Here is a 25,716-nt window from a genome sequence, read left to right on the forward strand (position 1 = left end):
GTCGGTTCGTTGTTTGACATCACACTCTTTCCAACTCATTCTTATGAAGTTATTAATCAAGCTTTTTTATGTATAAAAGCATAATTAAATGATGTTTTTTAAACTTTTAAAAAGATAGCTTTGCATCGCTGTCACATTGAGTGAGCGGTTAGGTGACTGGATATGGATTTTATTATAATGAGATAAAGATATAGTAATTAAGATTAAAAAAATAATCAACTAACAATAATATTTTGATTTTATGAAATTTTATTAACATAGTGTAATGATAAAAATATACTATATTTTCTCAGTAAAAGACTAAAATCTATAAAATTTGTAAACTAAAGACCTTTTCAAAATTTTACTTTAACACGTATTTCAAAATATAAGCACAATCATATTCAAAAATTTAAACACATGATTTTTTTTTGACATCGTGACTTATAAAAAGTAAAAACAATACTAGCAAAATTATATATTCAAAACATGAAAACATAAATAATTGGTACACTTTTATCGAAAAAGGCACACCATTAATCGACGTAATGATTTTGAAACCCAACTTCAAAAATTTAGAGAAAGCACCAGATGAAGAAACAAAAGAAATATGTAAAGATAGATATGAGATGTCAAATTGCAATAATGGAGCAAGAACTTTCTCAACACAATAAATCAACTTTTCAAGAAAAAGAGAATCACAACTTTTATAGCATTGGAGATAGTAATCAAACTCTTAACAACCAATCAATGTGATGACTATATATAATAGTAGTAGTATCTATTTTTTTGGGAAAAAAAAACACCAAAAAAAGAAGAATAAAATTTGACGAGATTTACTACTAATATATTTTGGAGAAAAATAAAAGAGAGTAAAATAATAGGGAGAGATATGATAATACCAAAGAAGGACAGAAAGATACTTTTAAAAAATACCAAAAAAAAAAGAAAAAGAGAAAAAATCAAATCAAAGAAGAAAATTCCAAGGAAAGACCAAAGGATGGTTCCTTGAACCCAACGCTTCTTAGGCTCGGGGCTTTAGGTTCGGAATTAGCTTCGGAATACTTTTTAGTCGACATTGGGAGAGGAGATAAGAAGGCGAGGCTCTTTCTCTTTAATTCTTCGTTTCTTCAAACTCTTTCGCTGCAAGTAAAAGAAACAAATCTCTCTCTCTCTCTCTCTCTCTCTCTTTCTCTCTCTACTCTTTCGCTTTCTTAAACCCCTTTCTCTCTCTCTAAAAAACCTACCTTTTTGAGTAAAAAAAGTTTAGGTGCTGACTCGAAAAAAGGTTTGGTCTTTTAACTGCATTCTGAAATGGCGATTGGAGATTACGAGAACCCAAATCGAGAAATCAAACCTAAGAACAGAAGATTAATGGTATTTCTATTCATTAACCCTTTTCTAGATTATTACATTGTTCATACTCTGTTTTGTACATTGTCTTCTCTTTGTGTTCATACGAAATGTGTACTCTTTGTGTTCATACGAATCTTCTGCTCATTTAATTATCAATTACAAGATTTGGGTTTTGGTTGACTTGGAGTTTCTTTTCACTAAAAACAAGAAAAGTTGTGTTTTTTTCTTTCAGATGTTCAAATGCTCTGTTTTTGGTGTAAAGAACAATGCTTTCGATTTTATTGGAAGAAGCAAAACAATGTTCTTTTGAAATTTCATATCTTTTTGTCATTATTGATTCATTACTTTATTACCTTCTGTGTCACGAAGAACCAAAGGCTTGAAGTGCTTGAATTGAATAATGTAGTTTAGGGTTTCAAATTGGGGGAAATGGAGCAGAAAGACGAATCTTTAGGATTAGTAAATAGGATCTTCTTCGAACTAGATTCACGGCGTGTTTTTCGATTCCGTACTTGTTGCCGTTCAAATTGCTTTTGTTTTTATGTTTTTATAAAAAAAAACTTAAAAAGCCAGAATATATTCTCCGAGACGAATTTGGGGATTCCTTATTATCTTTGGTTGCAAGATTATAAAAAATGTTATTGATAATCTGGTTTATAAAACCAAGAGTCTTCTCAAGTCTATGTAAAGGAGGAGACTTTTGTTTCGATATGTTGAAGTCAATGGTGTTTCTGGTATTAGATTATATATTGAAAGTTATATTGTTTTGAGTTCTTTGGGATAATAATGAGTTATGTTGTTAATGGTGTTTTGCAGGGAGCTGGTGGACTTGAGGAAGAAGAACTTAAGTGGCCTCATTGGTTGAAACCTTTACTAAACGAACATTTTTTTGTTCAATGCCAGTTTCATGGACACTCACCTAAAAGCGAATGCAATATGTATTGCTTAGACTGTACCAATGACTCGCTTTGTTCTCTCTGTCTTCCTCACCACAAGAACCATCGTACCATTCAGGTGTGTTTTGCAATTTCTCTATCCAAAGTTCTCTTATTGTTTTCTTTTTCTTGGCTTTGAATGTTAAGAAGTTGTTGGTTTGCTGCAGATAAGGATATCATCTTATCATAATGTGATAAGGATCAATGAGATACAGAAGCACTTAGACATATCAGGCATTCAGTCATATGTGATCAATGGCGCAAAGGTTGTCTTCTTGAAAGAGAGGCCTCAGCCTAGGCATGGTAAAGGGATTACTAATAACTGCAAGGTCTGTGATCGTAGCCTTTCTGAAAATGGCTTCCGCTTCTGCTCTATTGGCTGCAAGGTATCATATACCTACTTACACTCCGAGTATCTATTACCAAACTTTCTTTTGTTTTGGGGTTACTTACTTCTAGTTACAGAAGAAAATTTTTGAACTTTAGAGTTTTGGTCCTCTTTTTTTTCTGAGCGAAATAGTCTTTCATCTGATAAACTTCTTCTCTGTGTTTTGTGGCAATTGAATCAAAAGGTTGCTGGAACATCTGGAAGCTTTGAGAAGAGACCGAATGAATCAGAGAATTCTCTCAACAGTTCTGGATTAGAGAATAACAGTTCAGGAGTAGAGAATGACAATTCAAATCTGCGGTGTGTCAGCCCACAAAGACCTCAATTTCCTCCTGGTTCTCTCCGAAAGCGACAAAGAAAGGGAATTCCTCACCGAGCTGCAGTGAGTTGAGATTGGATCAAGAAAAAGCTCTTGTAATGTTTTCAGGGTTCTTTAATATATTTAGAGACTTCCTCCGGCAAAGGTTATATAGCTTTATAGATGCAGGGTTTGAACTTTCTCTTAAGTGTCTATACCACCAAAGAAAGGCCTAAAGATAGTAGTAAGTGTATTTATCTTCTTGATACGTTCTTGTGTAAAGTGGTAGTGTGGTGCAATGAGACTAGACAGTGAGTGATAATATGGTGTTTTTTCAATTTGGTTTTTGATAGATTACCTAACAATAACGAGAATCACATACATGGAATACGGATTACATATTCAAAGTTTCACAAAACCCAAACCAAAGAGATTATACAAAATATTCTTCATGTTACAAAGCAAATGTTCTGGTAGTAGTTATACATAAAACAGACTACAGGGGCCAAAACGTAGAGAAACGAAAATACAGGAATCCAATAAATTTATAAAAATTCCTCTCAGTTTTGCCGCTTAACTTCTCATATCGATCATGTATAACCTTGCTTGTACTTCCTGAAAATATCCTCAGTTTCGGCGTTTCGGAAGGCGCAGCACCCGATGATGTAAACGATGATCAATCCAATAAGCGTCAAAAGGAGAAAGATATCAGCTTTTAACCAATCTACCTTAATATTTGCGAGCAAACCGGCTTTACAAGAATCACAACCGTAACACAACGTGTTTTGATCATTGCTCCATTGTAGACAATCCATATCAGCAGACATATCTATAGGACTTATCCAATAAGTTGGGTTTACGAATGTGAAACCACATTTTGTTGGGGGCTTGCAGCAACCAGACTGAAAATAAAAGAAACGGAGTTAGATTTTAAATAAGATATAAAATATTGGGGTCAAAAGAGTTGTACCAAAATGCACCTAGTGGAAGAATCTAGAAAAGTTGGGGAGTTTTATAATTTTTATTAAAAGGTTTAAACTTTTCCAGTTTTTGTTCCCACAAAGCCTATAAGCTAAGAATCATTTATAATTTATAATTTATAATTTCATTACCCCCATCCACCTGTTATTTTCCTGGCCATTGGATTTCTACCCTGTACTTCTTATTTAATTCAATTTACACCCCCTAGATTTGAAATTTTGTAAACAAAAGAGATCTTCATATGAATTTAAGAATTTAAATTAAAGGATATACTTTTCAGTCTTATTTTAGACAAACCTAACAAGCAAAGCACCAATTTTATCTTCCATTACAACCCCTGTTCTTTTCTTGGGTATTCGACTTTCACCCCATACTTTTTTTTTTATCAATTTACACCCTACTTTTTCTTCGATTAGTGAACAATCAATGTTTCATATCACAAAAACCATAAAGAGAACAAAATCTTGAAAAAAGACAAGTAAGAAACTTACTTGAATGGGACTAAGACGAGCATTGAAGAAATCTTGAGCCATAGTGAATCTCTGGTTCAGTTCAGGGCAGATAGTAGTAGTACTCAAACAAGTACGGATCCTTTCCCATTTATAAGATCTCTGAACTCTTCTACGTAACCAACCAGAGAAATCTTGAAGGCTATACTCAAGATAAGCTCTACTTGGCTCTGGATGACCAGCGCCTCTAATGGTTACCATGTAAATAAACCCGACAAGAAGACCTAAAAGTACAATGAGAACAAGCATGGCGATTAAGTAAACAACAAGAAGCCACGTGATTCTCCAAAACCCTCCGATGAAACCAGCGAGACCCACTAGGAGGATTAAGATCCCGAGGATTATAACTGGCCATTGAAGGAGCTTGACGCAGGAGTTAACTGTTCCCATGGCTAGCCAGATTCCGGCGCCGATGACCGGGATGGAGAGGAGGACGGAGATGAAGTTTATGCAACCGATTACATTGTTGCTCAAAGGCATCTTTTTTTGGGGGAGAGGAAACTTTAAACTCTGGTTTTTGTGTTCTTGAAATGGATTTTAGGGTAAGAATAACTTTGAGAGAGGGAGAGAGAAAGAGAGACAGAGAGACATAAAAAAGAAAAAGATTCACATGTGTGAAAAGTAAATAATGTTATATAAATATTTTTTTTGGTTTGTGGGGATTTAGGCAGGGTAATGGTAATAATAACTTAGAGAGAGAAAAGATTACATGTGGGATGAAAATGAAACATGCTATATAATAAAGGAACTAAGTATTTGAAAAGGAAAAAAAAAAGTGGATTTATCATTTCTTAAATTAGGTATATTGACTATATCTTTCTTAAAAGAGAAAAAGAAAATCAAACTATAGATTACATTTTTGAAAATATCAAAACTACAGATTGCATTTTTTAAAATATATTTTAAAAATTAGTGTATAGTTTTCAAATTTTGATAATTAGCAAAGGTGAATACAAGATAATGTTGATTTTAATGAGTTTTTTTTTTTGCTAAGATTTTAATGAACTAATCATAAGAAAATTTTCGGAAGATAAGTAGATGACACACAAAATGAAAAATACTTAAAAGTGTATTTATTATGCTTTCATTATTATTGTATTTAAGATGAGTAAAAAATCATTATTTTATAAATTGAACAAAATTCTTTTTTTTTTTTGGTTAAATAATTTCAATAAGCTTATTCTAAATTTGAAAACTAATCCGTAATTTTTTTAATCTTGTTTAAATTTTCGCTTACATTTATGTTTTTAGAAATTTCTGAACAACTTATAATGATAAATTCTTGATAATTTAACAATTCATGTTAGAAAATGTTAAAATTAACTAAAAACCCATAGTCAGAATTGCATCGTTCCTGTATCAATTCTCACTAGCGATTTTTTATTTTAGATGTACCATTCTTCTCTACAATGAAAATAATAATTTTATTTTAACCATAGAATCATCAAACCACAAAAATCATTAACTTTACATATTACCTATAGGATCAGTGTTTCAGATGTTCAACATGAGGAACCATTTCACCGCAAGGTATTCCCCTCTTTGTTTCAAAAAAAAATCAACACCATTGTTGATCTCTTCTGCTGTATTGATATTCTCGTTTTCTTTTTATAAAAGTAGGCTGCTTATATGATGGAATGAATTTGAAAGTTAATATTTTTTGCTGAAATAAAACAAACAAGTACGCATTGAATTTAAACTTACTGCCGAAAACAAACTAGTAAAGTTGTTTGGGTATATAATGAAACACAAAAATATTTCCAAACTTCTAATCTATTAAAGACAAGAAAAGTTATATTTGCAATTTTTTTATAGATTATCTTCAAATTAATAGACAATCTAACCATATTAATGAGATGACTAAGATTTTCACTACAAACTTTTATTTATAAAAATAATATATTTGTATAATTCAAATTAAATTATTATTGCAATTATATTGTATTTTCAAGAACAGGAAACAATATGTATAACCTTTAAAAAAAAAACTTAACATACAAGTATATAATCTCAGTATAACAAAAGCTATATACTAGATATAAATCAATTCTAGTAACCAACCACAAGAAAATCTTCATACAACCTAAAAGATATTGTGTAATTCATTCAGCTTAATTTCAATTGTTATGAGCATATTTTTCTACTCTGATATTTCATAACAGGGTGGTGGATGCTCTTATGAGTTGAACAAATTTTTCATGCGAAAATAAAAATATAAGGTACCTTGGGTTCAAGAGGAGATGAAGAACTTTATTTGCGAATGCATCTCTTGTGAGGAAGAGCCAATGCAAATATCTTGTCCCATAGGAAAGGATCATATTTCTTAATCCTCATTATTAGATGACAATCTTAGTGCGATGTCTAATCTAGCATTAGGCTTCTTTAAAAAGTGTTTTGCTAATGAACAAAAAAAAGATCATTTAACCTATTGTTTCAACTTTCAACAAACAGTTATATAAATTTTATCTCATTTTCAAATTAAAGAAACTATAAAAATATATAAATAAAACCTAAACAAAAATCTATATCCATCTCTTAATCTCGTTTTATATAGACATTGATTGTATATAATATATATGCATACAGTCCAAAAACAAAATAAATTTGTTTCCATTTAATAATAAACAACACAATACTTTCGTCGTACGAACCAGATAGTATATGAGGAAAATGTGAACAGGTTGACCAAATTCAATATCCAAAAGAGACATGACAAAAGAAAAGAATTATTGTGAATAGTTCAAATAATATTTGGAGATAATGAAGAGAATCTTTATTACGTGAAGAAAGTCAAGATTTCCACTTCTTTATACGAGTACAAGAATACAACAAGAACATTGGGTTTCGAGTGGAGTAGAAAATGATAAGGAATGAACAGAACAACTAAATAATGAAAAAGTTCATCGTGTACGTGTATAGACTGAATGAGTGCAGGATACACAAAACAAAGCCCATATCATAAACTATTAATATGGGCCACTGGTCCATAAAATAGAGTTGTCGATGTAGATGATAATGGAACATAAGCAACCGAACACAATGATTTACATCATAATTTACGTACGATAACAACACGTACGTAAAATACTTATTTAGAATTAGTCGCTTGCATGTTAGAACTTAGAATCTTAAATTGGATAACTATCTCCATAAAATATCTATCTTGATATATATATTATGGTTTTTGTGGTTTTTAATCATGATATAAGAAGTCTTTTTGAGTCTTTTGATTTGTTTTTAAGATGTTTTTAAATCTTTGCAATTTTTCTAGGACTTTAGCACGGATGGAGCAAAATGGAGCAATTTGGATGATTTTAGAGCATTTAATCAAAGGAAAAGAACTTGGAGTCGGATCAGAGTTAGAGGATCGATCGACACTGCCTTAGCATCGATCGACACCTCTGTTTGTCTACGAGAAAAGCCAAATTGGAAGTTTTACAAAGTTGCCTGAAGTTTTCCATATTTGCAACACAAGTCCCTAACGTGTTTTAGGACATATAAATAGTATTTTTAGGTTTTACAAACCCTGAAGTTTTATTCTAGCAAGTTTTAGTTTTCTGCAACCCTGTGAGATTTTGGAAGAGAGATCTGAACTGCTTTGAGAGAAGAATTCTCGAACTCCCCCTTTACTTTTTTAATTTCAATTGCTTATTATTCAGAATTATGTTTTGTTCTTCATTGAATATGTTTGAGTAGTTTTCTTGTTAGGTTCAGAGTTTTTCATAGGGATTTTATGATTTATTAGATCTGTTTATTTAGGATTCTTTATCTTTCTAGATCTTCATGATAGGTTGTTTTTAATGCTAAATCTTTGATTAGCCATCTGGATTTAGATCTTAGGATTATTGATTGATATGAGAATATAATTGATTTTCCTGATAAAACCTTTTGATGAGCAAAATTACTTCTTGCAAAGAGATTTGATTTAGTAATTTTGTGAACAATCTAAACCTATTTTTAACCTAGAATTTTACAAAGAGATTTGAATTTTCTGGTTTTAAATTTAGATAATATTTGCAGTGAGAACTGATTTATTTTACAGAAGAGTTAAGAGTTCTAGATCTGATTTTTAATTGATTTATTTAATTATTGATTTAATATTTTGTAATTTCCTGAGAAATTCCCTGGACCTAGCTTTTTGATCTTCTGAATTTACAACAGTTTTATTTAATATTTTGCATTGCTTTTCTTTATTTAAATCAACTTGTTTAGCTTAATTATAAAACTCTATAATTTATTGTGTAGACTTGAGTCCTTGTGGAATTCGACCCCTAAGTATTACAGTGACCTCTTAATTTGAGAGAGTAGCTCTAGGGTAAATTTGAGCATATCAAATTTTGGCGCCGTTGCTAGGGACTCTTTGATCTACCATTAGATTTGATTTTTTGATTTTGTCTAATTTTTTCTTTTTATTTTCAACTAACACGCTTTTGTTTCTTTTCTCTTGTGTGTTTCAGCTACATGCCTCCTAGACCTCACACAAGGAGCAACAAGACTGGTCCTACTGTGAAGCTTACAAACCAAGAGTTGGGAAAACTTTAGCGTGAGATCAGAAAAGCAGCCAAATCCTTGAAGATGGTTAACACAATCATTCTGATACGTGATGGGGATGGTGCTTTAAGGGATCAAGAGGGCCACTTGCGCAACGAGCAGGGCCAAAATCTTGATGCGGATGGCAACGTAATTGCTGAAGTTGTTATCGCTGCGGATCAGAACCTTGGTGTCGATCAACGCCAACCAGAGGGTATCGATCGACACCCGCCTCCAGCAGACGGACGTGGAGCTACCAACCACGTCCACAACCCAGTTCGAAGACAGGATCAAAATCGGGATCTAATCAGGACTATTGCAGACTTCAACAGAACTGATTTGATGTATGAAAACCGCTCTGCAATTGTTCCACCTCCATTTTCAAGGAATGACTTTGAGCTGAAGCCTGCATACTTCCAGCTAGTTGGACAAAGACCCTTCTCTAACCTGCCAAATGAGAAGGCTTTGGACCATATTGAGCATTTTGAAGACTTGGTGACCAGTATCAAGGCCAATGGAGTAACTGAAGACTACATCTACTGCAAGCTTTTCCCATATTCACTTGAATGAGAAGCATCTCAATGGCTAAAACAGTTGCCAACTGGATCTTTGACCTCTTGGCAACAAGTAAAGGTGGCTTTCCTCAATTACTTTTATGATGATGCAATGTCAGATGAGCTGAGAGTCAAGCTGTCCTCCTTCAAGCAAAGACCAGATGAAGCTTTCAAGGCAGCTTGGNATTAGATTTGATTTTTTGATTTTGTCTAATTTTTTCTTTTTATTTTCAACTAACACGCTTTTGTTTCTTTTCTCTTGTGTGTTTCAGCTACATGCCTCCTAGACCTCACACAAGGAGCAACAAGACTGGTCCTACTGTGAAGCTTACAAACCAAGAGTTGGGAAAACTTTAGCGTGAGATCAGAAAAGCAGCCAAATCCTTGAAGATGGTTAACACAATCATTCTGATACGTGATGGGGATGGTGCTTTAAGGGATCAAGAGGGCCACTTGCGCAACGAGCAGGGCCAAAATCTTGATGCGGATGGCAACGTAATTGCTGAAGTTGTTATCGCTGCGGATCAGAACCTTGGTGTCGATCAACGCCAACCAGAGGGTATCGATCGACACCCGCCTCCAGCAGACGGACGTGGAGCTACCAACCACGTCCACAACCCAGTTCGAAGACAGGATCAAAATCGGGATCTAATCAGGACTATTGCAGACTTCAACAGAACTGATTTGATGTATGAAAACCGCTCTGCAATTGTTCCACCTCCATTTTCAAGGAATGACTTTGAGCTGAAGCCTGCATACTTCCAGCTAGTTGGACAAAGACCCTTCTCTAACCTGCCAAATGAGAAGGCTTTGGACCATATTGAGCATTTTGAAGACTTGGTGACCAGTATCAAGGCCAATGGAGTAACTGAAGACTACATCTACTGCAAGCTTTTCCCATATTCACTTGAATGAGAAGCATCTCAATGGCTAAAACAGTTGCCAACTGGATCTTTGACCTCTTGGCAACAAGTAAAGGTGGCTTTCCTCAATTACTTTTATGATGATGCAATGTCAGATGAGCTGAGAGTCAAGCTGTCCTCCTTCAAGCAAAGACCAGATGAAGCTTTCAAGGCAGCTTGGGTAAGATTCAAGGCATATCAAAGGGATTGTCCACACCATGGCTTTTCAAGAGTGCAGCTGTTGAGTATCTTTTTCAGAGGGATTGACTGGGAATATCAGCTAGCTTTGGATGCTGCAAGCCATGGAAACTTCCAGACAAGATACCCAGAAGATGCTGAAGCTTTGATTGAGAATTTGGCTTCCAGCAATAGCACTAAGAGAGCAAATACTGAAAGGAAGAGATTGCATGGAGGATTTGATTCAAAACAACTAGCTTCTGTTAATGCCAAACTGGATTCAGTTCACAATCTTCTGGTTGGTAAGAAATCAGTTCACTTTACTGCTGAAGTTGAATCATTTGAGCCACAACCTGCGACTGGGAATGAAGAAGCAGATGTCAACTTTGTATATGTGAATCAGGGTCAGAGATTCGGTAATCAACAAAGCAACAAGCCTTACAGTGGGAACTCTTCAGGCTACACTCCTAAACCAGATTACCAGAAGCAGCAACAAAACAATGGTCATACTAGAACCTATGGGAACTCTTCTTATCAGTCTCCTCCTCCACAGACTTCTTCTGAAAGTAGAATGGAAGCTATACTAGAGCAACTTTTGCAAGATCAGGAACAATTATCAGTGACATTCAATGGGAAGATTGATAATGTCTACAATGAGCTTACTGGGAGGATTGGTGCTTTGAACATTCATGTCAAGAAGCTGGAAAATCAGGTTGACCAGACTGTTGGGTCTGTTAAAAGGCAAGAGAGATTTCTCCCTGGAAGAACTGAGTCAAACTCCAAGCATGCTTACAATGCCATATTAGTGAGGGATGAAGAAGATGGTGAAATTACTTCTGCAGAACTAGGAGAGAAATCGGCCAATTTTTCAACTCCAGATGATGGTGTCGATCGACACCACCTGGGTGTCGGTCGACACCACCTGGGTGTCGGTCGACACCCCTTTCAGACAGAACCCGAAACTGCAAAATCTCAGGTTCCAGCAGTTGAGAGGGTATACCAACCTAAGATTCCTTTTCCTAAGCCAAGAAAGTCCAAGCAGGAGATGGAGGAAGCTAGATGCAAGACAATGATGGACAAGGTGATGATTGAGATGCCTTTGATTGATGCAGTTAAGCTTTCACCACCTTTTAAGTGGTATGTGAAGAGGATGGTATCCAATGGTTTGAGCCCTGAGGAAGGAGCACTGCTTACCAAGGATGTCAGTGTAGTTCTTTTGAACCGGCCTCCACAGAGGAAGAAGGAGAGAAAGCATGATGTGGTTGTCTCTAAGGAAGTGAGTGCAATAATTCAATGTAGAGTTGCAAAGAAATTACCAGACCCTGGAAGCTTTGTACAGTAAAACCTCTATAAATTAATAATATTGGGACCAAGAAATTTTATTAATTTATAGTGATATTAATTTATCTATAAATTAATAATTATTATTTTATAGTGTAAATTAATAATTATTAATTTATAGGTATATTTTGAATTGTTTAATTTTTAAAAAACTATGAATTGAGACAATTTTTGCAAAATAAGATTAGAATTTTGGATGTTGTAAATTTTATGGTATTGGAATTGAATTTGAAATAATTAAAAAATATTATTGACAATGAATTACAAATATTATAGACAAATTCACTTATACATATGACATAAATATTCAAATTTATGAATAAGAATATCAATTCTCGTATTTTAATAGTCTATCAAACTATAAAAATGTAAATGATGCATATTTAGAAATTGAAAATTTTAAAAAGTTTTAGCTGTTTTATGAAATGTTATAGAATATTTTATATTATTATAGTTTGAAGATACAACATAACAATTTTTTTATATATATAAGGTTTAAGAGAAACATACTTTACTATATCAGTATATATATATATATATATTTACATGATTATTAATTTATGATATTATTGGGACTATATTTTACATGGGGATTTCAAAAAAAATATTATCTTATTATCTTATCGAATTTTGTTAATTTTTACACTGTCCCGACTTGGGACTAGTAAAATTTATTAATTTATAGTGTTTATTAATTTATAGAGTATTAAATTATAGAGGTTTTACTGTACTTGATTGTTCTATCTCTGCAGAACGGTTTGCTCACTCACTCTGTGATCTAGGCTCTAGTATTAACTTGATGCCACATTTTGTTGCTATGAAACTTGGGATGACAGAGTTCAAGCCAACTCAGATTGCTCTTATCTTAGCTGATAGATCCAAAAGAATTACTGAAGGTGTCGTAGAGGATATTCCAATTAAGGTTGGAAACTTCATGATTCCCACTGACTTTGTGGTGCTGGAGTATGATAAAGAGCCTAAAGACCCTCTCATATTAGGAAGATCCTTCTTGGCTACAGCTGGTGCCATCATAGATGTGAAGAAGGGAAACATAGCACTGAATGTGGAAGGTTTGGTTATGAACTTTGAGATGCATAAGCTGAGAAGAGCTCCTACTATTGATGGTCAGACATTTTCTGTGGAAATTGCTTCTGATGATGATCCGCTCATAGAACTTCATGATGACATTACTGCTGGGTATGTCAAAGAGTTGGAGACTGCTGAGAAAGTGAGTAAGAAAGCTTTTAAGCTTGAAGATTGGAGTGGAGATCATCTAATCAGTACTAGAGACCATGATGAGGTTCTGAGCCATGACAAGTTGCTGGTAGATGACATTTTTGTATTGGAAACACAGATTGCTAAGGTTAGTTGCAAAATTGTTCAAAAAACACGAGTTTCAGGCTTAGCATCGATCGATGCTACATTAGCATCGGTCGACACCCCTCCACATCCGAGACCGAACTTGTCCAAAACAGTTGCTCCTAGTCAGAAACATGTTTCCAAACAGAAACCTCCCAATTCCATACTCCATAGTCCTCAGGTAAAGCAAAGGTATGCATCTTCTTCACCCAAACCCCCTCTTATCATCAACAAGGCTTTCAAAGATACAAAAACTGTTTTGCAGTTAACCAAGCCACGAGATTATCTTAGAGCGCTTGTTTCATCTGTTGATGATTTTGCAGGACATAAAAGAAGCAAACTCAATCCTAAATCCCGCCTTGGTCCTGTTCATCACATCCTTGGCAGACCTCATGCACCTAAAGCTTATACACCACCTTGGATGAAAAGGTCATGCTATGGGAGGCATTCACTGCCACGTTATGATCCACCCGATGCCTGAGCTTCAACACAGTCAAGCAAATGACTAAAAACAAGCGCTTAGTGGGAGGCAACCCACTTATAGGTTTTTCTTTTCCTTTTGAGTCATTTTTCTTTTTGCATTGAGTCAGTTTTGTTTGAAATCATGAACTATCTATCTATCATGTTGCTTTTAACTTGTGTTTGAGTGTCTCTTAACAGAATAATCATCCAAGGATTGATCCATCAACACAACTATCTGCAACTAACAAGGAGTTACGGCCAAAAACACCATTCGTGATGAGTGTCGATCGACACTGAAATGGTATCGGTCGACGCCCCATGGTAACCCAGAAACAGTTCATCTTTTCCTTACAATTTTCAATACGTTTTTGTTTTTTTAGCTTTCCTCTTACTTGAAAGCACTGGGGACAGTGTCGCTTAAGTCTGGGGGAGGTTAATACTAACTACTAACATAGTTTTTGTTCTTTAGTGTGTCAAAACCGATTTTTTTTTATTGAGTCAAATTTTTCAAAATTGTGTTGGGAACTATGATTTTTCTTTTTAGGTGTATTGCCTTGGTTGATTAATACTGCATATTGAATCCACTAATCCGACTAATGAAAAATCTAATGGCTGACCAGTAAACCAGAGACATCCAAATTTCCAACAGAATTCATAAAAGCCTGAGGTAACTTCTGCACTTTTCTTTTATCTCATCAAGGAGATTGATGTTCATAGAGCTTGACTCCTTGTTTATACCTGACAAGTAAGATTTTCAAAAGAAAATGGTACTCCTCTCCCTTATTTAAGTTGAAAAGATTATTCTTGAGAGCTTTGTTTAGAAAAAAAAAAAGAGAATAAAAGATGAGATGATTTTGATCAGTTTAGAGAGGTAGGTAAATTACCTGTGAGCTCATTATTCTATTCTTGAGTCGAATGATCACACAAACCTTGGAAGCCAGAGGTAGGTAAATTACCGATGACCCCATTATTCGCCTACAACTTTGAGNACTGCATATTGAATCCACTAATCCGACTAATGAAAAATCTAATGGCTGACCAGTAAACCAGAGACATCCAAATTTCCAACAGAATTCATAAAAGCCTGAGGTAACTTCTGCACTTTTCTTTTATCTCATCAAGGAGATTGATGTTCATAGAGCTTGACTCCTTGTTTATACCTGACAAGTAAGATTTTCAAAAGAAAATGGTACTCCTCTCCCTTATTTAAGTTGAAAAGATTATTCTTGAGAGCTTTGTTTAGAAAAAAAAAAAGAGAATAAAAGATGAGATGATTTTGATCAGTTTAGAGAGGTAGGTAAATTACCTGTGAGCTCATTATTCTATTCTTGAGTCGAATGATCACACAAACCTTGGAAGCCAGAGGTAGGTAAATTACCGATGACCCCATTATTCGCCTACAACTTTGAGAAAAAGAATAAAAAAAACAACAACAAAGATCAAAGGAGGATAATAATAGAATAAGTCTGGGGGAGAGGAAGAATACCACATGTTGTAAAAAGTTATATTTGCTTGTTATGGTATAGTACGAGAATGAGTCTAGAAGGTTCTTGACATTAATCAAATTGATGAGACGCACCAATGAAGGCTTAATGGAGGAAGTAGTGAAATTTGGTTTGAATTTGGGATGCTATGAATGTCAACGGAGAAGTACATGGTGGTTCGATTTGGATTTGTCTGCTAAGCATATATATTATGGTTTGGATGATCATGACATTACCTTAGAGAGAAAATGAGTTTATGTGTTTTCAAACCTCTTTCACAGGTCTAAGTTTCTGTTTTGCTTGAGGGCAAGCAAAGGCTAAGTCTGGGGGAGTTGATATATCATGGTTTTTAACCATGATATAAGGAGTCTTTTTGAGTCTTTTGATTTGTTTTCTAGGATGTTTTTGAGTCTTTGCAGGTTTTCTAGGAGTTTGGCACGGATGGAGCAAAATGGAGCAATTTGGATGATTTTGGAGCATTTAATCAAAGGAAAAGAACTTGGAGTCGGATCAGAGTTAGAGCATCGATCGACACTACCTTAGCATCGATCGACACCTCTGTTTGTCTACGAGAGAAGCCAAATTGGAAGTTTTACAATTTTGCCCGAAGTTTTCCATATTTGTAACACAAGTCCCTGACGTGTTTTAGGACATATAAATAGTATTTTTAGGTTTTACAAACCCTGAAGTTTTATTCTAGCAAGTTTTAGTTTTCTGCAACCCTGTGAGATTTTGGAAGCTTTTGGGAGAGAGATTTGAACTGCTTTGAGAGAAGAATTCTTGAACTCCCTCTTTACTCTTTTAATTTCAATTGATTATTATTCAGAATTATGTTTTGTTCTTCATTGAATATGTTTGAGTAGTTTTCTTGTTAGGTTCAGAGTTTTTCATAGGGATTTTATGATTTATTAGATCTGTTTATTTAGGATTCTTTATCTTTCTAGATCTTCATGATAGGTTGTTTTTAATGCTAAATCTTTGATTAGCCATCTGGATTTAGATCTTAGGATTATTGATTGATATGAGAATATAATTGATTTTCCTGATAAAACCTTTTGATGAGCAAAATTACTTCTTGCAAAGAGATTTGATTTAGTAATTTTGTGAACAATCTAAACCTATTTTTAACCTAGAATTTTACAAAGAGATTTGAATTTTCTGGTTTTAAATTTAGATAATATTTGCAGTGAGAACTGATTTATTTTACAGAAGAGTTTAGAGTTCTAGATCTGATTTTTAATTGCTTTATTTAATTATTGATTTAATATTTTGTAATTTCCTGAGAAATTCCCTGGACCTAGCTTTTTGATCTTCTGAATTTACAACAGTTTTATTTAATATTTTGCATTGCTTTTATTTATTTAAATAAATTTGTTTAGCTTAATTAGAAAACTCTATAATTTATTGTGTACACTTGAGTCTTTGTGAAATTTGATCCCTAAGTATTACAGTGACCTCTTAATTTGAGAGAGTAGGTCTAGGGTAAATTTGAGCATATCACGTCTCTTTAGCCCTTGGAATTTCATATAAACGAAATACTTAAGAAGATAACCTATCTGAAAAATGTGATGATTGATAAATAAATTAAACCCAAAGCAATCCAAATGTGATGATTGATAAATAAATTAAACATAAAGTGTGACAAGTGTACTAATTTATAACTTACTATCAGAAAATGCACGAAAAGAAGAGTAAAACAACTAACGTATTAAGGTCCACTATAATCCACATAATTCACATTTAGCCTTTACAAGAGTCAGAAAAGAACCTAGGAAATTAAAAAGAAAGAAGTAAGATTTCTTTATTCTGAACACAAAAGATGTAAAAAATAAATAAAACTAAAATGTTAAAAAAGGAACCAAAAAAAAGATTTCTCAAAGAGAATGAGTGGCATTTGTGTGATTCAAAGAGAAATCAAAGGGTAGTTCTGACATTGATGAGCAACAAATAGGCTCCTCTTCAATGATACTTAGCATGTGGTGAACTGCTCCTGCAATGTCATCTACTGAACTTAGCTGGCAACTCTCTTCCACCTTTTACAATCCAATTAAAACAAATGATATAAAATTTCAAATATTAAATAAAATAACATTATGTGAATTTGTAAAAAAAAGGTTTAAATTGTTATCAACTCACGTGGCAATAATTGAACCTGTTTTCAAGAAATAGGTGAAAAATAAGAAAAATGACTCCACCAAGTATGGTAATAAATGTTGGACCAAATCTAGTTAAGAGTTCATAGACATTCCTTTTATATGCTCTGTCCCTTGGACGGCACATAATCTACCCGTCTTGCTTTAAATGCCTAACATACATTCCCAAAAACATCCCACAAATTCGGTTTAGTCCGGTTTAATTTTGTTTTGTGTATACTAAGATGATAAGAGCTTATATAACCCTAGTACTGACAGAGTAAGTAGCAGAAATATGAAATGCTAAACTTGCATTTGAAGTTTTGAACTAATCCAGTTTAGTACGGTTATAAGTTGATTTATTACCTTAGCGCTGATGGAGTAAATAGCGTAAGTGTCCATTGTTGTGACGCTAAGGTGAAGAACCGAGAGTGAAAGCGATTGTAGAGCAGCCACCAGCCTCGAAAGCTGCGGTGGCCTAGAAGTGGCCATCGTGCTCCACCGGAAACCTCTCCTCCTCGACAAGATTCTGATGTTAGCATGTGTTTCGATTAGAGTTACCTCGAGATCTTCCAAAGCGGTTTTCACCGAGCTTGTTGAGCCGTTCCTATTCTCTTGGCTCGGATCGTAGGAGTGAAGAAAGAACTGTGATATCGATAGCGGAGACTGTTGATGTGGATTCTCCGGTTCGCTGTTTGAGTCTTGACTTGTTGAAGTAGTAACCGACTGGTTTAGTTTAGCATTGTGAAGCTTTTGAGCTTCAAGAGATAGTAACTTGTGTTCGAGTTCTTTGATGAAATCTATGGCTCCACCTACTATTGAAGCTTGATCACCCTTTCAACGAAAAGTAATAAACGCGTATAAGTGAACCCAAAACATTAAATTAAAAAAACTTTTTAAAGATTGAAACCTTTATAGTGATTCTTTCATATATAAAAGAAAAGAGAAAATTTTCATAATTTTCTGAATTCTCAAAAAAATTGAAACCCTAGTTTAAAATTCGTAAACAACTTAATAAGAATTTTGAAATTATCCATAAGAACTGAACCTTGTGAGCAAAAGGTTGAGGCATGAGAGATCGTAAGACAGAGAGATGTTGATTCATTAGTCTTCTCCTGTTTCTTTCGACGGCAATGTGAGTCATTCGTTGATTCTCAGCTTCTTCTTCATTTTTGCAAACCCTAGGTTTCCTCCTCCTCCGCTTCTTCCCTCGATTTGTGGCCGGTGGTTGTCGCGGTGGTGGTGGAGATTCTTGACGAGATATATCCTCCATAATTGTGTTCTTAGATATGATGACATCATTTCCCGGCAGCGGCTCGAGGTCAACGAGAGACTTGAATGGAGTTGGTGAAAGAGTTTCGGAGAGCAAAAAGTTTAAGAGACCATTTGATGATAAAGCTTCTAGAGTCATTGCTCTTGACGTCGTTTATTCCCTTATTGAATTACCAAGTACCATTGATTTATATAGCAACACTCCAAATCTCTAATTTCTAATTTTTGAAAAAACATATATATATATATATATATATATATATATTCAGTTTTTAAAAAAAAACTTGCGGACGAAAACGACATTTTTCGGAAAAATAAAAGGCAATGATTAAATGAGAAAAAAAATGACAAATGTTGAAGCTATGGTGCTCTGAGTGTGTACATGTGAGACATTATTTGATTGTGATCGGTACTATCATGGAAGGGTTAATTATCAACTTTGCTGAATCACATACTTTTTCATTTATTTTGTAATAGTTTGACCATTGATAAAAACATGCATAATCACATAAATCATTTTTATGGTTCCACATATATTATCAGTTCGTAAATTTTAGTTAACTTATTACAAACCTAAATTATAATAGGAAGATCATATGATTTCTCAATATACAAGAAAAAGATAACTTACTAAAATCTGAGACATCTATCCATTATATATTCATTTTTAATAAGAATTCGGAAATGAAATTCATAAAGTAGATAATGATTGACTCTAAATTCAACTGATGTATGCTACTATTGACCGCCGGTCATAAAAGATGTATAAGAGTCCGCAGAATAAAAATGACACAAGCTGTGTAAATTGTAATCATCTTCCAAAATGAATATGTATGAATTCTTATTTTTCTTTTCCAATTCATAGTGTATATATAAAATGCACATGTATACATTTTCATAGATCAGAAAAGGATTTGAGAAGGAAGGAAGAGCAATGGAGTGCTGGTGGCACGTGAGATGGGTCAGATAGAGTCTAAGGTCTTGTTATTTTCTCGAAACTCTGGACCATTCTCTCTTTTTCACTTAATTTACCCTTTTTACTACCCTAAATAACCTCTAGCTATTCTTACAGTTTTTCAAGAAGCAACCCCTAAAGAATCTTATACATCATCATACATAATTCTTGGTAGTTCCAAAATTCAGAAATCTATACAGAAATGCTAACGCAATTGTTTGCATTTTCAAACTCTATATATGGGAGCTTCAAATCTTAGCAAATATGATATTTTTGAGAATTACTGTTTGTATATCAAATTTGATATTTTTGAAGACAAATTAGAATGCAAATCTGTGGTACGTATTGTATTCGAAAAAAAAAAAAAAAAAGTAACACTCAAACTCAATCATAGAAATGGAGAGGAAATTCCAAATATTCGACTCAAGAAGGAAAAACAAATGGGACCAAAACCGGTTCGGTATTTAGCAATGTTGGACCGTGGGGACCGGACAATAACATACACAAAAAGAGACAAATTAGTGCTGGAAGAAAGCAAAATTTCACATTTCCTATTTATATATTCCTCTTGAATATATTTGTTGTGTGCTTAAATTCTGTACAATATCTATAAGATATATATTTTGTATATGTATGATATTGGGAAAAGTGATAAATTATTAATTGCAATTGTACGCTTATAATTAAAAAAGGACTGTCTCCATTTCATCAGTCAGTTTTGTTTGCACATTAGAAGGACCAGAGAAGAACCTATGAAGAAGGTAAAAAACACAACCCGTGATTACACAAAAAAAAAATTTCTCTATTCATTTTTATTTATTTGATTTAGTTTTAAACTATCTGTACTTTTCTGTGTTTTTTTCTGATACAAATTGTCAGATCTCTCAAAAACAAAAATAAAAACAAAAAACGTCAACTTTCACGAATTAGACAATAGCTCCGGACACAAGATCTATCAAATGTTTTTGGTAGCAGAAACAAAACACCCCATGCAAAATTCTACAATTGATCAAACATACAAAACCAAGTTAACAACTAAATAATTAGACCACAACTACTAAATTTTTTTTATTCGTTTAACACTCAACAATGACCGTTAACGTTGCTCTAGTATCCATTAAATAACGAGAATATTAACTTTCACGAATTTGACAATAGCAAACGAAAAACCAACAATATTGTTTTATAGCATACGGAAATATAGCAAGAGTGTGTTTCTTTTAAGAATCATATTAGTGGCTTGGATTCTTTGGTTAGTAGTATATAGCGTGTGTGTTTTTATTTCATTTTTATTAAACTTATTATTCTCAATAAATATACTTATTTTGGTTAGAATTATATAACTAAAATTAGAATTGTATATTGAAATGTATATTTGCATATAATTAACTAAATAATAAATTTTAATGCATTTTGATTGATTTGGTTCGGTTGCAAAAGCTAACTACATAAGTATATTACACACTTAACAATTATCAATCAGTCTCAATTTATTAGTTAACGAAACGATTCAAACCACAATCTGAAAATTTCTTTGACAAGAAACAAAGACCGTTTGCTTACCAAGTTCCAACGTCTCTATCTATTCTCAAGAATTTATCTTGAAGATTCCTGTGAATGTTTTACCAAACCTAGAAAACGTGTCTACTCTAATCTGATTCGTTGCATCAACAAACAAACACGTGTTCATGTCTCTTAACATTTCTGATGAATGCATCATCTCTAACGTAACATGCAATAGATCTTTGTACTTATGTATAGAGAGATTAAGAGTAAACAAAGTGTATCAATTTACGAACTCCGAGAAAGAGAGAGACAATAACAACAAAGAGGACGAAGAGCAGAAACTGTTGTTTTGTCAGATTTGTCCACGTCGAGAGGGTAGACTCAGTCTTATCTTTAGTCCTCTGCCAAAAACAAAATTTCTTACTGTTTTCTGTTAAAAACAAAAAGGAACCCAAATAGTTAAAAGTCGTATAGAGAAGGTTCAAAGTTCAAAGATTAGCTTTTTAACTGTGTTCAGAAGCAGCACATGAGTAACATGGCTTCATTTTGGGACCAGTTGTTCCAAAAGTGGCGTCTTTGGTCATTTTCCTGAAGTTGCTTTGGTGTCCTCTGAACCAACCTCTAATCAAATAACTAAATTAAACACATAGAATTTACATTTAGCCTTACAAGTTATCAAATTTAGATATAGTTAAGAGCTCTTAAACATATAACTGATCTCAAGTCACTAGTGTTGTTAAACAAGGTTTGGTTTATATTCTCTTATCTTATCGGGTATATTGATCGATAACATACTATTTTTTCCGATGACCCTTGAGCTTGAGGCTCATGGATGAATCAATATTTTTCTTCTATAAGATACAGTTTCTAAAGTCTTTAAGGATACATTAATGCATTGGATTCAATAGCTGCTTTGATTTTAAAATGTGTCTTCCTTGCTGCCTGGTAAGATACCGTCGTCCGTAAACCGGACAACACTGCTCGTCTAGCCGATGACGGAATCTTCATTCCTTTATTGTAACAAGACAATAGCAGCTTCGAAGCACATACGAGCTGCCCATCTTTACATAGATTATGCACAACAGAAGTGTAAGTAAACTCATCTCTAACTTCCATCGACGCAAACAACCTCATCGCACGATCTACATGACCCGCTTTACACAACCCATCAATCATACAGTTACAAGTGACGACACTAGGCAGCGTCCCCATCTCTCCCATACATGCCATATGCTTCTCAGCTCCTCCTGTATGACCTATGTTTAACAAACCATTGACTATAATCGTATGCGTGTAATCATCAAGTTTCAATCCTTTAACCTCAATCTCCTCCAATAGATCCTCCACCGCATCTAAATTCCCATCTTTAAAATACAGATTCAACAACGTGTTGTATGAAACAATGTCTTGACTCCGTGTACCGCTTCTCACAAGCTCTTGCATACACTCGTAAGCCTCCTCTGCTCTTCCTGTTTTAATCAAAGCACTAACAACCGCACAGTTCGCATACCCGTCAAAGGTATAACCTTCTTTCTTCATTTTCATAAACAACTGAAGCCCTTTCTCAATCCTCCTAGTCTTAAAATACATTTTAAGCATTGTTGTGTACGTTACCGCATTAGGAGTGTAACCCGATTTCTTGAGCTCTCTCAACATCCAATTCAAGGAACCAACCCTTCTCGCTTTACAAAGACCATTGATGAGAATGTTATAAGTCATAAGCTCAGGTTTAACCCGAGTCCTCAGATGCTTAAAGAGCTCAATCGCGTTACCCGTATGACCACTTTTACAAAGCGCATCAAGAAGAATGTTATAAGTATCAACACCAGGAACCAACCCAGCTAACTCTATATCCTCGTTAAGAATCCGAAACGCTTCACCATGTTTCCCTAATTTGAAGTAACAAGACATCAAAGTGTTGTAACACCAGATATCAGGAGACAAACCTGAGTGAAGCATTTCGTCGAACAGTTGGAGTACACGATTTAGCATCAACTGTTTAGCAGCTCCGGAGATCAATGAATTGTAAGTAGCAACGTCAGGTTCGATCCCAGCTTCTCTCATACGACGAGTTACAGCGTAAGCTTCATCGATCCCGACGAAACGAGAGTACCCTTTGATTAAAGTGTTGTAAGTGATAACATTGGGGAGAACACCTAATCTGATCCCGTCTACGAGTAAGGATTCAGCTTTCTCCAAGTTTCGGAATTTACAGAGAGAATCAAGGCATATGTTCATTAACTTGGTTGAGATTCTTGGGAAATTCATTAACCCACGAACCATTCTTCGAGAGATGAACTAATAAATCGAATCCACCACATTGTAAAGAAACTTGAATTTGGAAACAGAGCTTGACGAACAAGATAAAAGGCAAAAAAAAAAAAAAAATGAATCTTTGGTCTTTTCAATAAACGTCGTCGTCTAATACTAAATAAAATACTCGCAAGTAAACGGCGCCGTATATACGAAACAGAAATAATATTTGAATAAAATATAAGAGTGTCTTTAGATGTTATCATTACTAAAAATAGTACTAACAACTAACAAGTAACAACATACAATAAATTTAGGTTATAGTTGACAAAAATTGTTTGACATGAACTATCAATTTTTCTAAACTCATTTGGATAATGTATCTTAAAACCTATATTTTGACCCCCAAAAAAAAAACCTATCTAATTAAGAAATACAAAAAACAACAACAAAATAATGAACTAGTTAATTTTTTTTTTAAAAACGACAAAAACTGTTAATCTTTTTTTAACTTCCTGATTCCGGTACAAGTGATTGACCAGAAACTTCACCAAACCGGCCTCCTTTGTTTCTCATAAGCTCACCAAACGAAATACAACTCTCTGTTTGATTATTGTTATATCTTCTCGTAACCTTAATCTTTACATGATCCGGTAACCTCAATGTATACCTATCTTCTTCCTCCGGTTTATTCCTAACAATTGAATGACCAGTCGTTTTCGATCTCGAGAACTTATCCGGTAACGTCTCGATCTTTCCTTCGTTGTTACTACTACTACTTTGTCTCGACAACATAACCTCGTTTGGAAGAGATGGCGTTTGATCGCGGTTTTCATGTCCGTTTTCTTGTATGACTTCGATGATCAACTCTTTGATGTTTTCGGGTGCGTTCGGATCTAAATTCCGGCGACAAACAGGACATGTTTTGTTAGATTCAAGCCATCGATCAATGCATTCTTGATGGAAAACATGGTAACAAGTTGACAAGAGCCGGAGGAGGATGTGTTCTTCTTCGAATTCAAGAAGACAAATCGCGCATTCGAGACCGCATTTGTCTTCCCTAAGATCTTTGACGGATGAGAATGGAAACGTAGGGAAGGATTGGATGACGTGTGGCTCTAGACCAGGGTTAGCCGGTGGTGGACCAGGATTATTGTCTTGTTGTGCTTGAGTTTGATTTTCGGACAATCCGTTGCGGTAATGGTGATTCCAAGCTTCGGTGAGAGTGTGGAAGAAACATTTGCAAAAATAGAGAGCGAAGAAACCTATAAAAAAGACGACGAGGAGGATCACGGTTAGGATTATGACTAGAGGCGGTTTGTTGTAATGTGGCGGTGGATATTGAGAAGTAGTGTTTCGATTGATCGGTTGTGCAATCGGCATTGAAGAAAAGTGTGTCGGAGATGGTTTATCTCCGACAAAATGTTTTATTTGGTTTTGTGATATATATTTTCTGTTTAATTTAATAAGTTTTCTTAAGTGTGTTAAAATTTGTGTATGGTGACAATGTGAGAGAGTGTATGTGCTTAGAATTTGTTTACTTAATTTAGAAATGAGTTTTGTAAGTCGTGTGTGTGATTGATTTCAGTTGCATTGAACGAGTCTTTAGTGACATTGTTTTGACGATTAAACCGCATAAGCTACATACACTCTGAAAAGTTGTAACAAGGGTCGATTAAATTTAAGTTATTATTTTTAATAGCATGCTGAAAAAAAAAAAAGCTTTTAAACGGTAACGCACTACTTGAATACAATTTTAACTTACACTAAACGCAAACAACAGTTTGAGAATNTCTGAAAAAAAAAAGCTTTTAAACGGTAACGCACTACTTGAATACAATTTTAACTTACACTAAACGCAAACAACAGTTTGAGAATGAATTATATACGAGTAAGACGGTAGATGAGTGCAACTATTCGAGCTGGCTTAGTGGTGCAGCTAAGATATGGTCATATGGGAGNAGGAGAATGAATTATATACGAGTAAGACGGTAGATGAGTGCAACTATTCGAGCTGGCTTAGTGGTGCAGCTAAGATATGGTCATATGGGAGAGTGAGCTTAGCTTAACTCTATCCACAGTTCGACGAATAGTGTGCGCCTTGTATAAGCATAGTCTCTGCACCTTTAAAAACTATGTAATACTCTCTCCCGCTATCCGATCATCATAAACAGCTTTCCCACCTAATTAAGGTATTCTAAAATACCTTTCTCCATAAATAAATAAATAAACAAAAAACAATATAAAATGAGGTATTCTAAAATACCTCTCTTCTTTTGATCTGAATGCTTTTGATTTTCACAAGTAGACATATATATATATATATATATATATATATATATA

At 34.2% G+C, this 25,716-nt stretch overlaps 5 protein-coding genes across 6 annotated transcripts; 1 reads left to right on the plus strand and 4 right to left on the minus strand.

The window, feature by feature from the left end:
- LOC104760230 lies at positions 1,142-3,294 on the plus strand. The gene is made up of 4 exons (XM_010483121.2): positions 1,142-1,356; positions 2,152-2,349; positions 2,438-2,656; positions 2,843-3,294. The coding sequence occupies exons 1-4, from the start codon at positions 1,294-1,296 to the stop codon at positions 3,047-3,049; spliced, it is 687 nt and encodes a 228-aa protein (XP_010481423.1). The 5' UTR covers positions 1,142-1,293; the 3' UTR covers positions 3,050-3,294.
- Positions 3,351-5,119, minus strand: LOC104760231 (protein TORNADO 2). The gene is made up of 2 exons (XM_010483122.2): positions 4,429-5,119; positions 3,351-3,858 (listed from the first exon to the last, which is right to left on the minus strand). The coding sequence occupies exons 1-2, from the start codon at positions 4,924-4,926 to the stop codon at positions 3,547-3,549; spliced, it is 810 nt and encodes a 269-aa protein (XP_010481424.1). The 5' UTR covers positions 4,927-5,119; the 3' UTR covers positions 3,351-3,546.
- Positions 16,941-18,842, minus strand: LOC104760232 (transcription factor bHLH71-like). 2 transcript variants are annotated; one of them, XR_762878.2, is made up of 4 exons: positions 18,436-18,842; positions 17,754-18,221; positions 17,392-17,560; positions 17,197-17,288 (listed from the first exon to the last, which is right to left on the minus strand). XR_762878.2 is itself a non-coding variant. In XM_010483123.2 (3 exons), the coding sequence occupies exons 1-3, from the start codon at positions 18,796-18,798 to the stop codon at positions 17,130-17,132; spliced, it is 990 nt and encodes a 329-aa protein (XP_010481425.1). In that variant the 5' UTR covers positions 18,799-18,842; the 3' UTR covers positions 16,941-17,129. The 2 variants fall into 2 exon arrangements, 1 of the variants encoding a protein (XP_010481425.1); XM_010483123.2 differs by lacking the exon at positions 17,392-17,560 and having other exon boundaries at positions 16,941-17,288.
- LOC104763042 (pentatricopeptide repeat-containing protein At5g46680-like) lies at positions 21,872-23,497 on the minus strand. Its single transcript, XM_010486461.2, has one exon. It carries the CDS (start codon positions 23,401-23,403, stop codon positions 21,997-21,999), a length of 1,407 nt encoding a protein of 468 aa, XP_010484763.1. The 5' UTR covers positions 23,404-23,497; the 3' UTR covers positions 21,872-21,996.
- LOC104760234 (RING-H2 finger protein ATL30) lies at positions 23,838-24,834 on the minus strand. The gene has a single exon (XM_010483124.1). It carries the CDS (start codon positions 24,754-24,756, stop codon positions 23,881-23,883), a length of 876 nt encoding a protein of 291 aa, XP_010481426.1. The 5' UTR covers positions 24,757-24,834; the 3' UTR covers positions 23,838-23,880.

This window comes from Camelina sativa, chromosome 18 (genome assembly GCF_000633955.1).
Source record: "Camelina sativa cultivar DH55 chromosome 18, Cs, whole genome shotgun sequence".
Taxonomy (NCBI): Eukaryota; Viridiplantae; Streptophyta; class Magnoliopsida; order Brassicales; family Brassicaceae; genus Camelina; species Camelina sativa.